The following is a 13362-nucleotide window of genomic DNA, read 5'->3' as shown; positions in this document are numbered from 1 at the left end:
AACAGGAAGGTGGCAAAATTTGCAGATGATACAAAACTACTCAAGATAGTTAAATCCCAGGCAGACTACAAAGAGCTACAAAAGGATCTCACAAAACTGGGTGACTGGGCAACAAAACGGCAGATGAAATTTAATGTTGATAAATACAAAGTAATGCACATTGGAAAACATAATCCCAACTATACATATAAAATGATGGGGTCTAAATTAGCTGTTACCACTCAAGAAAGAAATCTTGGAGGCTTTGTGGATAGTTCTCTGAAAACATCCGCTCAATGTGCAGCGGCAGCCAAGAATGTTGGGACTCATTAAAATAGGGATAGATAAGAAGATAAAATATATCATATTGCCTCTGTATAAATCCATGGTACGCCCACATCTTGAATACTGCGGGCAGATGTGGTCGCCCCATCTCAAAAAAGATATATTGGAATTGGAAAAGGTTAAGAAAAGGGCAACAAAAATGATTAGTTTCAGAGTAACAGCTGTGTTAGTCTGTATCCACAAAAAGAAAAGGAGTACTTGTGGCACCTTAGAGACTAACAAATTTATTTGAGCATAAGCTTTCGTGAGCTATAGCTCACTTCATCGGATGCATTCAGTGGAAAATACAGTGGGCAGATTTATATACACAGAGAACATGAAACAATGGGTGTTACCATACACACTGTAACGAGAGTGATCACTTAAGGTGAGGTATTAACAGCAGGAGACGGGGGGGGGGGAAACCTTTTGTAGTGATAATCAAGGTGGGCCATTTCCAGCAGTTGACAAGAACGTCTGAGGAACAGTGGGAGGGTGGGGCGGGGGAGTGGGGGAATAAACATGGGGAAATAGTTTTACTTTGTATAATGACCCACCCACTCCCAGTCTTTATTCAAGCCTAAGTTAATTGTATCCAGTTTGCAAATTAATTCCAATTCAGCAGTCTCTCGTTGGAGTCTGTTTTTGAAGTTTTTTTGTTGAAGAATTGCCACTTTTAGGTCTGTAATTGAGTGACCAAAGAGATTGAAGTGTTCTCCGACTGGTTTTTGAATGTTATAATTCTTAACGTCTGATTTGTGTCTATTTATTCTTTTACGTAGAGACTGTCCAGTTTGACCAATGTACATGGCACAGGGGCATTGCTGGCACATGATGGCATATATCACATTGGTAGATGCGCAGGTGAACGAGCCTTTGATAGTGTGGCTGATGTGATTAGGCCCTATGATGTTCCCTGAATAGATATGTGGAGAGAGTTGGCAACGGGCTTTGTTGCAAGGATAGGTTCCTGGGTTAGTGGTTCTGTTGTGTGGTGCGTGGTTGCTGGTGAGTATTTGCTTCAGGTTGCGGGGCTGTCTGTAAGCAAGGACTGGCCTGTCTCCCAAGATCTGTGAGAGTGATGGGTCGTCCTTCAGGATAGGTTGTAGATCCTTGATGATGCGCTGGAGAGGTTTTAGTTGGGGGCTGAACGTGATGGCTAGTGGCGTTCTGTTATTTTCTTTGTTGGGCCTGTCCTGTAGTAGGTGACTTCTGGGTACTCTTCTGGCTCTGTCAATCTGTTTCTTCACTTCAGCAGGTGGGTATTGTAGTTGTAAGAATGCTTGATAGAAATCTTGTAGGTGTTTGTCTCTGTCTGAGGGGTTGGAGCAAATGTGGTTGTATCATAGAGCTTGGGCTGTAGACAATGGATCGTGTGGTGTGGTCAGGATGAAAGCTGGAGGCATGTAGGTAGGCATAGCAGTCAGTAGGTTTCCGGTACAGGGTGGTGTTTATGTGACCATCACTTATTAGCACCATACTGTCCAGGAAGTGGATCTCTTGTGTGGACGGGTGCAGGCTGAGGTTGATGGTGGGATGGAAATTGCTGAAATCATAGTGGAATTCCTCAAGGGCTTCTTTTCCATGGGTCCAGATGATGAAGATGTCATCAATGTAGCGCGAGTAGGGGAATTAGGGGACGAGAGCTGAGGAAACGTTGTTCTAAGTCAGCCATAAAAATGTTGGCATACTGTGGGGCCATGCGGGTACCCATAGCAGTGCCGCTTATTTGAAGGTATACATTGTCCCCAAATGTGAAATAGTTATGGGTGAGGACAAAGTCACAAAGTTCAGCCACCAGGTTTGCCGTGACATTATCGGGGATACTGTTCCTGACGGCTCGTAGTCCATCTTTGTGTGGAATGTTGGTGTAGAGGCTTCTACATCCATAGTGGCTAGGATGGTGTTTTCACGAAGATCACCGACGGATTGTAGTTTCCTCAGGAAGTCAGTGGTGTCTCGAAGATAGGTGGGAGTGCTGGTTGTGTAGGGCCTAAGGAAGGAGTCTACATAGCCAGACAATCCTGCTGTCAGGGTGCCAATGATCAGGGGTCTGGAACAGCTTCCGTATGTAGAGTGATTAATAAGACTGGGACTGGGCAGACAGGCCATGGAGAGGAGAAATCCTGTTTGCCTTCCTCCCCATCCTTAAATAGGATTTACATAAGGCAGGAATCCTTTGTTTTCCAAACTTAATCCCCCTTTCCTTCCAGTGGAAAGTTACAAGAAGTCTCAGGTAATGTTTAGTATCAGGTGAGAAGACCTTCTGACTCTGTAATATCACAGCGTCCATGAGTCAGTGGCAGTATGGAGCTTCCGCGGGAAGGCCAAGTTTTCACAATCCATTGTCCTCACTGATGGGCCATCCGCCCTGTCTGGCTTTTCCATTGTTGTACTTGAAGTGTTAGCAGTGGGCGTCACCCAAAGTAGCATAGTTGAAATACAGATACATAGTTAATATTCCTAACTAGGGTGACCAGACAGTAAATGTGAAAAATCGGGACACGGGGTGGGGGGTAATAGGAGCCTATATAAGAAAAAGATCCCAAAAATTGGGACTGTCCCTATAAAATTAGGACATCTGGTCACCCTATTCCTAACCTCAGATACAGAAATGATGCAGGCATACAAATGATACAGGATAATCACATTCAGTAAATCATAGCCTTTCCAGTGATATCTCATATGAGCCATCTTGCATAAAGTATATCTCAGTTATATCATATTCATATCATAAGCATATTTTCATGAACAATATGGAGTGAAACATCATACAGGGTTCAAAAAAGAACTAGATAGTTTCATGGAGGATAGGTCCATCAATGGCTATTAGCCAGGATGGGCAGGGAAGGTGTCCCTAGCCTCTGTTAGCCAGAAGCTGGGAATGGGCGACAGGGGATGGATCACTTGATGATTACCTGTTCTGCTCATTCCCTCTAGGGCACCTGGCATTGGCCACTATCAAAAGACAGGATACTGGGCTAGATGGACCTTTGGTCTGACCCTATATAGCTGTTCTTATGAAGGTTCATTTTGTTTTAATAGGGGGAAAAACTCAGCAACTTGATTTGGAAATAATATGCATGTTAATACTCTCGGTACATAGAAAATGCAATTTTTAAATAATCGTCTAAAAACACATGGTTGGGAAATCAAGGTGAGCATTCAAATACTTAGAAAAGGGTTGAAAATAGGAGACCAGGGATCTGCCTTATAAACATCCTGACTGAACAGTCCAGAGAATGTGGACTAGGGGATGCACATGATCTCAGTGGGGCATTGTGCCATATGAGTTTGGAGGATCACCTTCAGTTCTAATTATGAACTTTTTCCAAAAAATAAAAGAAAGGGCTCAATTATTCCTTCACTGGCTTTCCAAGCATGAAAACAAATGAGCTGATGGATCATGCACATAGCACCTGACCTGACATCAGATTGTAATGTCTCTGGGCTAAAAAGCCATTTTCTCTGTATATCCATTGATCTCTGTAGTCACATTTGGCAACCACTCAGCAGCTGCTATATATATTCAAGGATCCTTCTAAGAACAACATCTTTGGTAAATGCTGTAGTCAATTTGCTTGTTTCCAGTTTTTGTTAGAAGAAGCTGCCAAGACCAACAACTCCTTTGAACAGGTAATTAGTGGCTTCCTGCAAATCCAAGCTCGGCAGCCTGTTTTCAACACTTTCACTTGATAAACATTTGATTTCAGAACCTGCTCTGCAAGATGCAGTAATTATTTGATATCACTCTCACACCTGGATCTGGGGATCCTAAAATAGAGTGCTGTGTTACCAGCTGCAGAAAGCACAGGCCCCTGCCACTCCAGCTACCATAGATCTCCCCTAGCAGGAAGTAATAGAGAAACCTGGATCTTCTGTCATGCACACAATCTCTCTCTCAGTGTTTCTCAAATGTGGCCACCGTGGCCGCATGCGGCCCCTAGGGACTTTTCTTGCAGCCACAACTTCTTGGGTGGTGGGTTTTTTGCGGGGGTCAAAGCAGCGGTCTCTGCCCCAGGGTCGCCATCACGGGTTGGTCCCTGCCCCCTTCTGGAGCCATTAACACTATAGGAGCCAGGCGACCAGTCTGAGTTCCCTGCCTTCCTGGGGGCGGTGGGGCTTGGGGTTTGGGCTTCAGCCCTGGGGTCATGGGTGGGCAGCAGGTTCTGTCCCCGAACTGCAGGGCTTTGGGCTGTGATCCCAGGCTTCCCCCCCACAAATCACCCCTGGCTCCCACCGCTTCCTCCAGCTCCCACTCATGCAGCAGGACCCCAGGCTCCAGGCCCAGACTCACCCCCGCATTTCCCTAACCCCCACTGCCTCCAACCGCCATCCAGTGCCCCATTACACCGGCCCTCCTGCCTCCTTACTCATCTCCTCGTCCAGGATTTAATTTGTCCCCCAGTTTGCCATGAATGAGTAAATTTGCTGTGAAAAGTGATATTAACAAATATACAAATATCACTTTTCACAATAGCAGACTTACTAGCCAGCAAGTCTTAAAAAAAAAAAAAAATCAACCAAAAAAAGCAAAACAGGCAAAGCACCTTATTTGTGTTTCTATTCTGTTTAGGTCCAGTAAAGAATAGGGACAACTACATTATTTTCATTATTGAGTCAGCAAAAAAACCCTAAATAGATAAATTACAATGATTTGGACATGTATCTGTGCATATTTATTTGTTTTTCCTAATGTTAATTAAGTATTTTAGGAAAAATTGTCAGAGCGGCCACCACCAAGAGTTGGTGGCTGCACTTGTAGGCCACCAAGATTTTTGTTGTGAGAACCCCTGCACTAGGTCACAATTACCAATGTGCCTGATTTAAGATGGAAAAGTCTTCTTTAAATCCTTTAATTTTCTGTCTTACGATACATTCCTCTTTGTCAAAGGGTGCAAAAGCAGCATTCTGCAGATAAAGCAGGCTGACATGTAACTAGTTCATTATACTGCTCTGCAATTCATTTTACATAACTTGTAGCAACTAACCAAACAGTAGCACTGGAAATCATCTTTACTGGGCAGTTTCCATTTACTAATGCAGTTTCTTGAAATCAGCTTGGCTTTTTCCCCCCCACTTCAGATTGTGCAAACTAGAAGTATGTTTCTTTAAAGTCATATCAGGATTACCAGAAAGACAGTTGCATTGCTTTGTGAGCACAATAAAAAGTGAATGACAAACACTGGATATAATTAAGGCTACATTTATGCCATGGAGGTCATGGAAGTCACGGAATCCGATGCTTCCAGAGACCTCCCTGACATTCTCTGCTTCCGTCCCAGGGGCCCAGGGACTGGAGCTGGCAGCCAGTGGGGCCGAGCCAGCAACAGGCAACAGCCTCCTCGGGGGGCCCCCTGCAAGGTTCCAGCAACAGGCACAGCTGAGGGGGCTCTCCTCAGGGTTCCAGTGACAGGTGACAGCCTTGTATGGGTGTGGCGGCACCTTGGGCAAGTGGCTGGGGGTGTCCTGTTTTCTCTTTGGGAAATATGGTCACCCTGCAGCTCCCAGCCACCGTGGGTGGAGGGGAGCCCCCCTGCAGCTTCCAGCTACCATGGGCAGAGGGGGAACCCCACAGCTCCCAGCACGGGAAAACCATGGAGCTGCAGCAGCAAAAGTTACAGACAGGTCACGGCTTCCGTTAATTTTTGGTTTTTTTGCCTGTGACCTGTGCGTGACTTTTACTAAAAATAACCATGACAAAATCTTAGCCTTAGATATAAACTGAAAATTAGAGAGTTGTGCTCTTAAAACTAAACAGTACATCAATTTTATTGCAACTAAACTTTCCTGCATCTGTAGCAAGTACAATGATGTTTTAAAGCTTTTACTTTGCAGTATAGTTTTTGCGATGCCCTGTGTGGTTCAGATAGTTCAGTCATGCCCAGAGATGTGTTTATAAGCACTGAAGTACTTGATGAAAATATAAAAAAGCATCTGAAGTGAACTGTCAGTCTATTCATCTACAAGCAAAGAAAATGGCAATGTGTCAAGGTCATTGAGCAGCTGCTGTTTGAAGTGCAGGCCTAGAAGCAAATCAATAACTGCTGTATGCTTTGGTTCATCTGAAGTGGTCCAATTTCATCCTTGAGGATTTCTGCCATCTTAGTGACAGTATCTATGGATTATTGTTGGCCACACAGGGGATTATACACAGTTCCCTGCATTTGTGGTCATCAGATCTCAGCCCAGATCCTGATGCACAGCATACATTGTGTTCATATGCAGCACCATGAACTTGCATGTCACTATAATATGCACAGATTTCCACCTTACAGTACTTGCAAAGCAACTATTTAGTTCAGGTTCAGATTCCTGTCCTTTTCTGTACATTTTCTTATATTAAGTTTCCTTGACCATGCTGGATTATAATTTGCAGCAAACTGAAGCTCAAATTTATGAGGTACAGAGTAACTATTAATATGCTCTACTCTAAAGGCTATCAGCTCAGCAAAGACAAGAGAGATTCTCCCTTCTCTTGAAGCCGGAATGGGCATTGATGCATCTCCAAAACCGTTTACTCCTGAAAAAATTCTGCGCCCCCATACGGCCTGCATATTTCTGTGCCCCCGTGCAGAAAAGTGCAAAGAAATCTGTGGGGTGGGGGGGACACGCCTCTTACCCGGCAGCGCATCTGTTCCAGCATGCCTGGAGCAGCCTCAGAGACACAAATCACTGCGGGGGGGGGGGGGGGGGTTGGGGGGCAGAGGGGAAGGTCATGCATGCCTGCAGGGAGACGATCACCATCAGGGGGTGGAGCATGCCTGCCTGCCAATGATCGAGAGAGACTGTGGATATATCTTCACTAGCAATGTTAACATGGCTGTGTAGTTGTGGCACCAGCCATGAGAGAAGCTCTCCCAAGCGCTGTAAAAAACCCACCCCCATGAAACTTGCAGCGCTCCGGGTTGTGGTTTTTTCACACCCCTGAGCGAGAAAGTTGCAGTGCTGTAAAGTGGCCGTGTAGACAAGGCCTGTCTCTCTCTTGCTTGCTACTGCGGCTTGCCGGGCATGGAGGGGTAGGGCTTTTTATTATACATGAGGAAGGTTCTGTCGCAAGGCAGAAATGTAGCAGCCTGCCTGCCTAGTAACATTGTTAACGTTCCTATTGTTAGTTAACTGTTCCCATTCTCAGTCAATTCTCCCAGGAGCATAAAACCTGTAGAAGTTTTAAGGCCCCTACATTGCCAGAGTGATGGAAAGCCTTATAAATGACAGTAAGGGAATCAGCTAGGAAGATCTATGCGCTTTCTCACTTTTTTCCTGTGCCAAAGTGGCACAATAGGGTTCAGCTCAGGATTTATTTTACTTACCCCATTAAAAAAAAAAAAGACTTTGAAGGAAATAAAACATTTCAAGCAGTCAATAAAATGCCAGGACAATCAGAAGCAAACACTTCCCAAAGTACCCAGACAGGTAGCAAGACTATGACTTTCATGTGTGAAAGTCTGAGCAATTTAAAATGACATTCTACCTTCCCCCCCCCCCCCCATTTGGTATTCTGTAATGTAATTTAAATGAAAATCCAGGATTATAACTGGAATGCAGAGTATTATTTACCAAATATTTGTAACTTAACTTTCATGTGTTTAGGAAATGCTAAATAGATATTGTGACTTTTTTCCCCTATTATAGTTTAAATAAATTACCAAAATAAGTGAAACAGGGGAGGGATAGCTCAATGGTTTGAGCATTGGCCTGCTAAACCCAGGGTTGCAAGCTCAATCCTTGAAGGGGCCATTTAGGGATCTGGAGCAAAAATTGGGGATTGGTCCTGCTTTAAGCAGGGGGTTGGACTAGATGACCTTCCCTTCCAACCCTGATATTCTATGGTGTGTTTATATGACATTATTTTGACAAATAAAATATGCAGAATTTTGCAGAATTTTGAATTTTTTTGTGCAGAATCCCCCCAGGAGTAAAAACTGTATCTAACCTAAGGCTTTTTCATAAAAAAAAAAATCTCACCATCACTACCCCAGTTCAGCTCCATGACTGGTAGCAGTGTTGAGAGCACTACTGCAGGCAGGGTTCAATATAGCAGCCGGCATTTTGAACACTATGCTAGTTAGACCCACTTTGAGCAGGGTTAGACTATATAGTATTAAAGATACCAATGACTATCAGAGCCTTTCATCCTAGAAAGCTGCCAATGTTTCTCACATTCCAAATGCAGTCCCACAACAGTTAATTGGAACCACAATCTGAGACAGCAGCACTTGGCATGATAGAAAAGTCTCTGTGCAACAGCAGAAGGTAATATGCATCTCCTTCCTTTGGGCACATATTTGAGACCATAGGCGCCAACTTCTGCTAGCGCCAGTGGGTGCTTGACCCCTGTCTGCCCCGGCCCTGGCCCTGCCCCGACTCCACCCATGCCCCGACTGCCCCTGCCTCGCCCCCATTCCAACCCCTTCCCCAAAGTCCCTGCCCCAACTCTGCCCCCTCCCTGTCCCTATTCCACTCCTTCCCCAAATCTCCACCCCAGCCCTGCCTCTTCCCCACCTCCTCCCCTCAGGCCGCCATGTTCCCACTTTCCCCCCTCCCTTCCGGAGCTTGTTACACCATTAAACAGCTGTTTTGCAAGCGCTGGGAGATAGGCAGAGGGGCGGGGACCTGGCGCACTCAGAGGAGGAGACAGAGGTGAGGTGAGTTGAGGTGAGGAGGAGAGCTTGTCTACTGGTGGGTGCAGAATTTTCCCCCCGGGTGCTCCAGCCCCAGAGCACCCACGGAGTTGGCGCCTATGTTTGAGACCTCATTAAAGCTATATATTTCTTAAATTATGTCTAGGCACTGCTGTTACTCATCAAGCTCTTCCCAAAATCTCCCTAGAATCTCGACAGTTTTGATATATATCTAATTCCCACCCACAGCGGCAAGAAGCAAAATTGCCATTGAACTGGTTCTCTCCCCGCACGCACACAATTTGGTTTGAAGTTGCTACTGTGGAAATTAGTATTTTCTTTTAACCTTTATCTCCAGGAACATGTAGCATATGTCATCTGGATTCACCAAGGGCAAGTCATGCCTGACTAATCTAATTGCCTTCTATGATGAGATAACTGGCTCTGTGGATGAGGGGAAAGCAGTGGACGTGTTATTCCTTGACTTTAGCAAAGCTTTTGACACGGTCTCCCACAGAATTCTTGCCAGCAAGTTAAAGAAGTATGGGCTGCATGAATGGACTATAGGTGGATAGAAAGCTGGCTAGATCATCAGGCTCAACGGCTAGTGATCAATGGCTCCATGTCTAGTTGGCAGCCGGTATCAAGCGGAGTGCCCCAAGGGTCGGTCCTGGGACTGGTTTTCTTCAATATCTTCATTAATGATCTGGAGGATACGGTGGATTGCACCCTCAGCAAGTTTGCAGATGACACCAAACTGGGAGGAGTGGAAGATATGTTGGAGGGTAGGGATGGGATACAGAGGGACCTAGACAAATTAGAGGATTGGGCCAAAAGATATTCTGATGAGGTTCAACAAGGACAAGCGCAGAGTCCTGCACTTAGGATGGAAGAATCCCTGCCCTGCTACAGATTGGGGACCGAATGGCTCGGCAGCAGTTCTGCAGAAAAGGACCTAGGGGTTATAGTGGATGAGAAGCTGAATATGAGTCAACAGTGTGCCCTTGTTGCCAGGAAGGCTAACGGCATTTTGGGCTGTATAAGTAGAAGCATTGCCAGCACATTGAAGGATGTGATCATTCCCCTCTGTTCGGCATTGGTGAGGCCTCATCTGGAGTACTATGTCCAGTTTTGGGCCCCACACTACAAGAAGGATGTGGAAAAATTGGAAAGCGTCCAGCGGAGGGCATCAAAAATGATTAGGGGACTGGAACACATGACTTATGAAGAGAGGCTGAGGGAACTGGGATTGTTTAGTCTGCGGAAGAGAAGAATGAGGGGGGATTTGATAGCTGCTTTCAACTACCTGAAAGGGGGTTCCAAAGAGGATGGATCTAGACCAGGGGCGGGCAAACTTTTTGGCCTGAGGGCAGCATCGGGTTTCGGAAATTGAATGGAGGTCCGGTTAGGGGAGGCTGTGCCTCCCAGAATAGCCAGGTGTGGCCTGGCCCCTGTTCCCTATCCCCTCCTGCTTCTCGCCCCCGACGCCCCCCTGGGACTCCTGCCCCATCCAACCCCCTCTGTTCCCTGTCGGCCCCCCCAGTACCTCTGCCCCATCCGCCCGGCCCCTCCCCCGCTCACTGTCCCCTGACCATCCCATCCAACTCCCCCTCTCATTCCTGACTGCCCCCCCCCGGGACCTCTGCCCCATCCAACCCCCGTTCCCCGCCCTCTGACCGCCCCAACCCCTATCCACACCCCCGCCCCCTGACCACCATCCTGAACTCCCCTGCCCTTTAGCCAACCCTCTAGAACACCCCCTGCTCCCTGATCACGCTGCCTGGAGCACCGGTGGCCGGGCTCTGCAGCTGCACTGCCCCAGGAGCTCGCAGCCCCCCTGCCCGGAGCATTGCGCTGGCGGCACAGTGAGCGGAAGCTGTAGGGGAAGGGGAGCAGCGGGGGAGGGGCTGGGGATGAGCCTCCCGGGTCAGGAGCTGGGCAGAAGGGTCCCGAGGGCTGGATGTGGCCCTCGGGCCATAGTTTTGCCCACCTCTGATCTAGACGGTTCTCAGTGGTAGCAGATGACAGAACGAGGAGTAATGGTCTCAAGTTGCAGTGGGGGAGGTTTAGGTTGGATATTAGGAAAAACTTTTTCACTACGAGGGTGGTGAAGCACTGGAATGTGTTACCTAGGGAGGTAGCTGTCATCTTGGGAGTGCAGTGCCGTCTGCTTTGAGCCAGACTCGCTAGCCTACTACAAACCCAGACCCAAGTCTGAACCATGTCCCCCAAAAGCTGCAGGCTTAAATGAAAACAGCTTAAGAAGCGTTCCTGTCTCTAACGCTCAGATGCTCAGCTCCCAATGGGATCCAAAGCCCAAATAAATCCGTTTTACCCTGTATAAAGCTTATAGAGGATAAACTCATAAATTGTTCGCTCTCTATAACGTTGATAGAGAGAGATACACACAGCTGTTTTCCCCCCAGGTATTAATACATACTCTGGGTTAATTAATGAGTAAAAAGTGATTTTATTAAATACAAAAAGTAGGATTTAAGTGGTTTCAAGTAATAACAGACAGAATAAAGTGAATTAAAAAGCAAAATAAAATAAAACACGCAAGTCTAAACCTAATACAGAAAGAAAGTGATTACAAATGGAATCTCACCCTCAGGAGGTGTTCCAGTCAGCTTCCTTTTACAGACTAGTCTCCTTCTAGTCTGGGTCCAGCAATCTCTCACACCCCTGTGGTTACTGTCCTTTGTTCCAGTTTCTTTCAGGTAGCCTCTCCACGCCCAAAGGATATCTCTTGAGGCAGCTGAAGACAAAATGGAGGGTTCTCCCAGGGGTTTAAATAGACTCTCTCTTGTGGGTGGAGACCCCCTCCCTCCCCCCACCCCGTGTAGAGTCCCAGCTACAAGATGGAGTTTTGGGGTCACGTGGGCAAGTCACATGTCCGTGCATGACTCAGAACTTACAGGCAGAAGCCATGGTTCACATGCTACCATGAACGTCCTCAGGCAGACTTCTCATGTAGATTGGAGCCTTCCAAGATCCATTGTCCGTTAAGTGTTTCTCGATTGGGCACGTAACTTGCAAATTCCTTTCTAAAGAAGCTGCCCAAATGCCTTACTAAGGCTACTTAACATCAAACAAGCACACAGCCAATATTCATAACTTTGAATACAAAAATGAGACATGCATAGAAATAGGAGAAATGTATCCAGTGCATCATAACCTTTGCAGAGATGTTACATGGCAGATGTAACATAAAACATGTTCCAGTTGTCACATTTCCATAAAGCATTATGGGGTGCACCATGTCACACTGTTGTCAGGACAAAAAGAAAAGGAGGACTTGTGGCACCTTAGAGACTAACAAATTTATTAGAGCATAAGCTTTCGTGAGCTACAGCTCACTTCATCGGATGCACCGATGCACTGTTGTCAGGTCCTGATCTTGCCAGAGGCCTAAGAGGGCAGCAGAAAGAAGGATTTCACATAAGCCCTGTACCCCTCAGCGGCTCCCCTATACCGAGGGGTCTATGTCTGCGGCAACCCATTTGCTGGGGCGGTAGCCCACGGAGCCAGCCGCTCACTTTTCTCACCATGGAGCCCAGGACCTCGCCGCCCCCCCTCTCCCCAGAGCAGCACCGCGTCCTCCTCGCTTCTGCCCGGGGGAGCGGGCGCTGCAGCTCGCCCTCGCCCGGCAGGGTGGCCGCTTCTGGCTGGACGAGAGAAGCTTGATCTTTCGCTCGCACAGAGTCCAGGCCAGTCCTGGAGGGTTGGCAGCCCGCGGGGCCCCGCACCTCCCCCGGCGGCTGGAGCCCACTTCCCCGGCGGCGGCTGAGAGGGGCGCGAGACAGCCCCCCCCCCCCCCAGGGGCCCGGCGCGAGCGGCCGCAGGCCACGCCCCTCACGCCGCGGACGCGGCTCGCGCGGGGTCTGCACGTCAGCCGTTCACGTGCGGTCGCTTCATGTCGTCACCGCGTCGGCGCAGCCCCTACCTGGGCCCGAGAGCCCGGAGCCAGGCGCGCAGCCAAGGAGCCGCCCGGCCGGGCTGAGCGGGGCCGCGCACGGGCGCGGGAGGGGCCGCGGCCAGGTCCCACGCGGAGGAGCGGGCGGGGGCCACCGGGCGCGCGCGCGGCACAGGCGTCGGGCGCGCGCTCAACGTTCGTGTGGCGGGGGCCGGCCGCGCCTGACCCGCTCGCTCTGTCCGCAGGCGGCCCCGGCGCGCAGCGGGATGGCCCCGCGGCTGCAGCTGGAGAAGGCGGCCTGGCGCTGGACCGAGACCGTGTCGCCCGCGGAGGTGACGCAGGAGCATATCGAGGCGGCCTATCGCGTCGGGCTGGAGCCCTGCCAGCGCGGCGTGTGCAGGTACCGGCCCGCCCCGCCCCGCCCCGCCCCGAGCCAGGCTCTCCCGGCTCCGGGGCTGAGGCCCGGCCCCCGCCGCCGATGGGGGGCGCAGCGCGTCGCGGGCGTGGGGCTGGCCCGCT

At 48.7% G+C, this 13362-nt stretch overlaps 1 protein-coding gene across 2 annotated transcripts in view; it reads left to right on the top strand.

Moving 5' to 3' along the window:
* The first annotated feature begins 12999 nt into the window (after nt 1-12999).
* The window catches only part of USP48 (ubiquitin specific peptidase 48), a 62217-nt gene continuing 61854 nt past the window's right edge, over nt 13000-13362 (top strand). For both annotated transcript variants that reach the window (XM_038376700.2, XM_038376699.2), the window contains exon 1: nt 13000-13243. In XM_038376700.2, the coding sequence (XP_038232628.1) occupies nt 13110-13243 (134 nt within the window). In that variant the 5' untranslated portion in view covers nt 13000-13109. The remainder of the gene's footprint in view (nt 13244-13362) is intronic.

Source organism: Dermochelys coriacea, chromosome 18 (genome assembly GCF_009764565.3).
Source record: "Dermochelys coriacea isolate rDerCor1 chromosome 18, rDerCor1.pri.v4, whole genome shotgun sequence".
Lineage (NCBI taxonomy): Eukaryota > Metazoa > Chordata > Testudines > Dermochelyidae > Dermochelys > Dermochelys coriacea.
The sequence above is the reverse complement of the archived record's forward strand: the minus strand, read 5'-3'. Positions and strand labels throughout refer to the sequence as shown.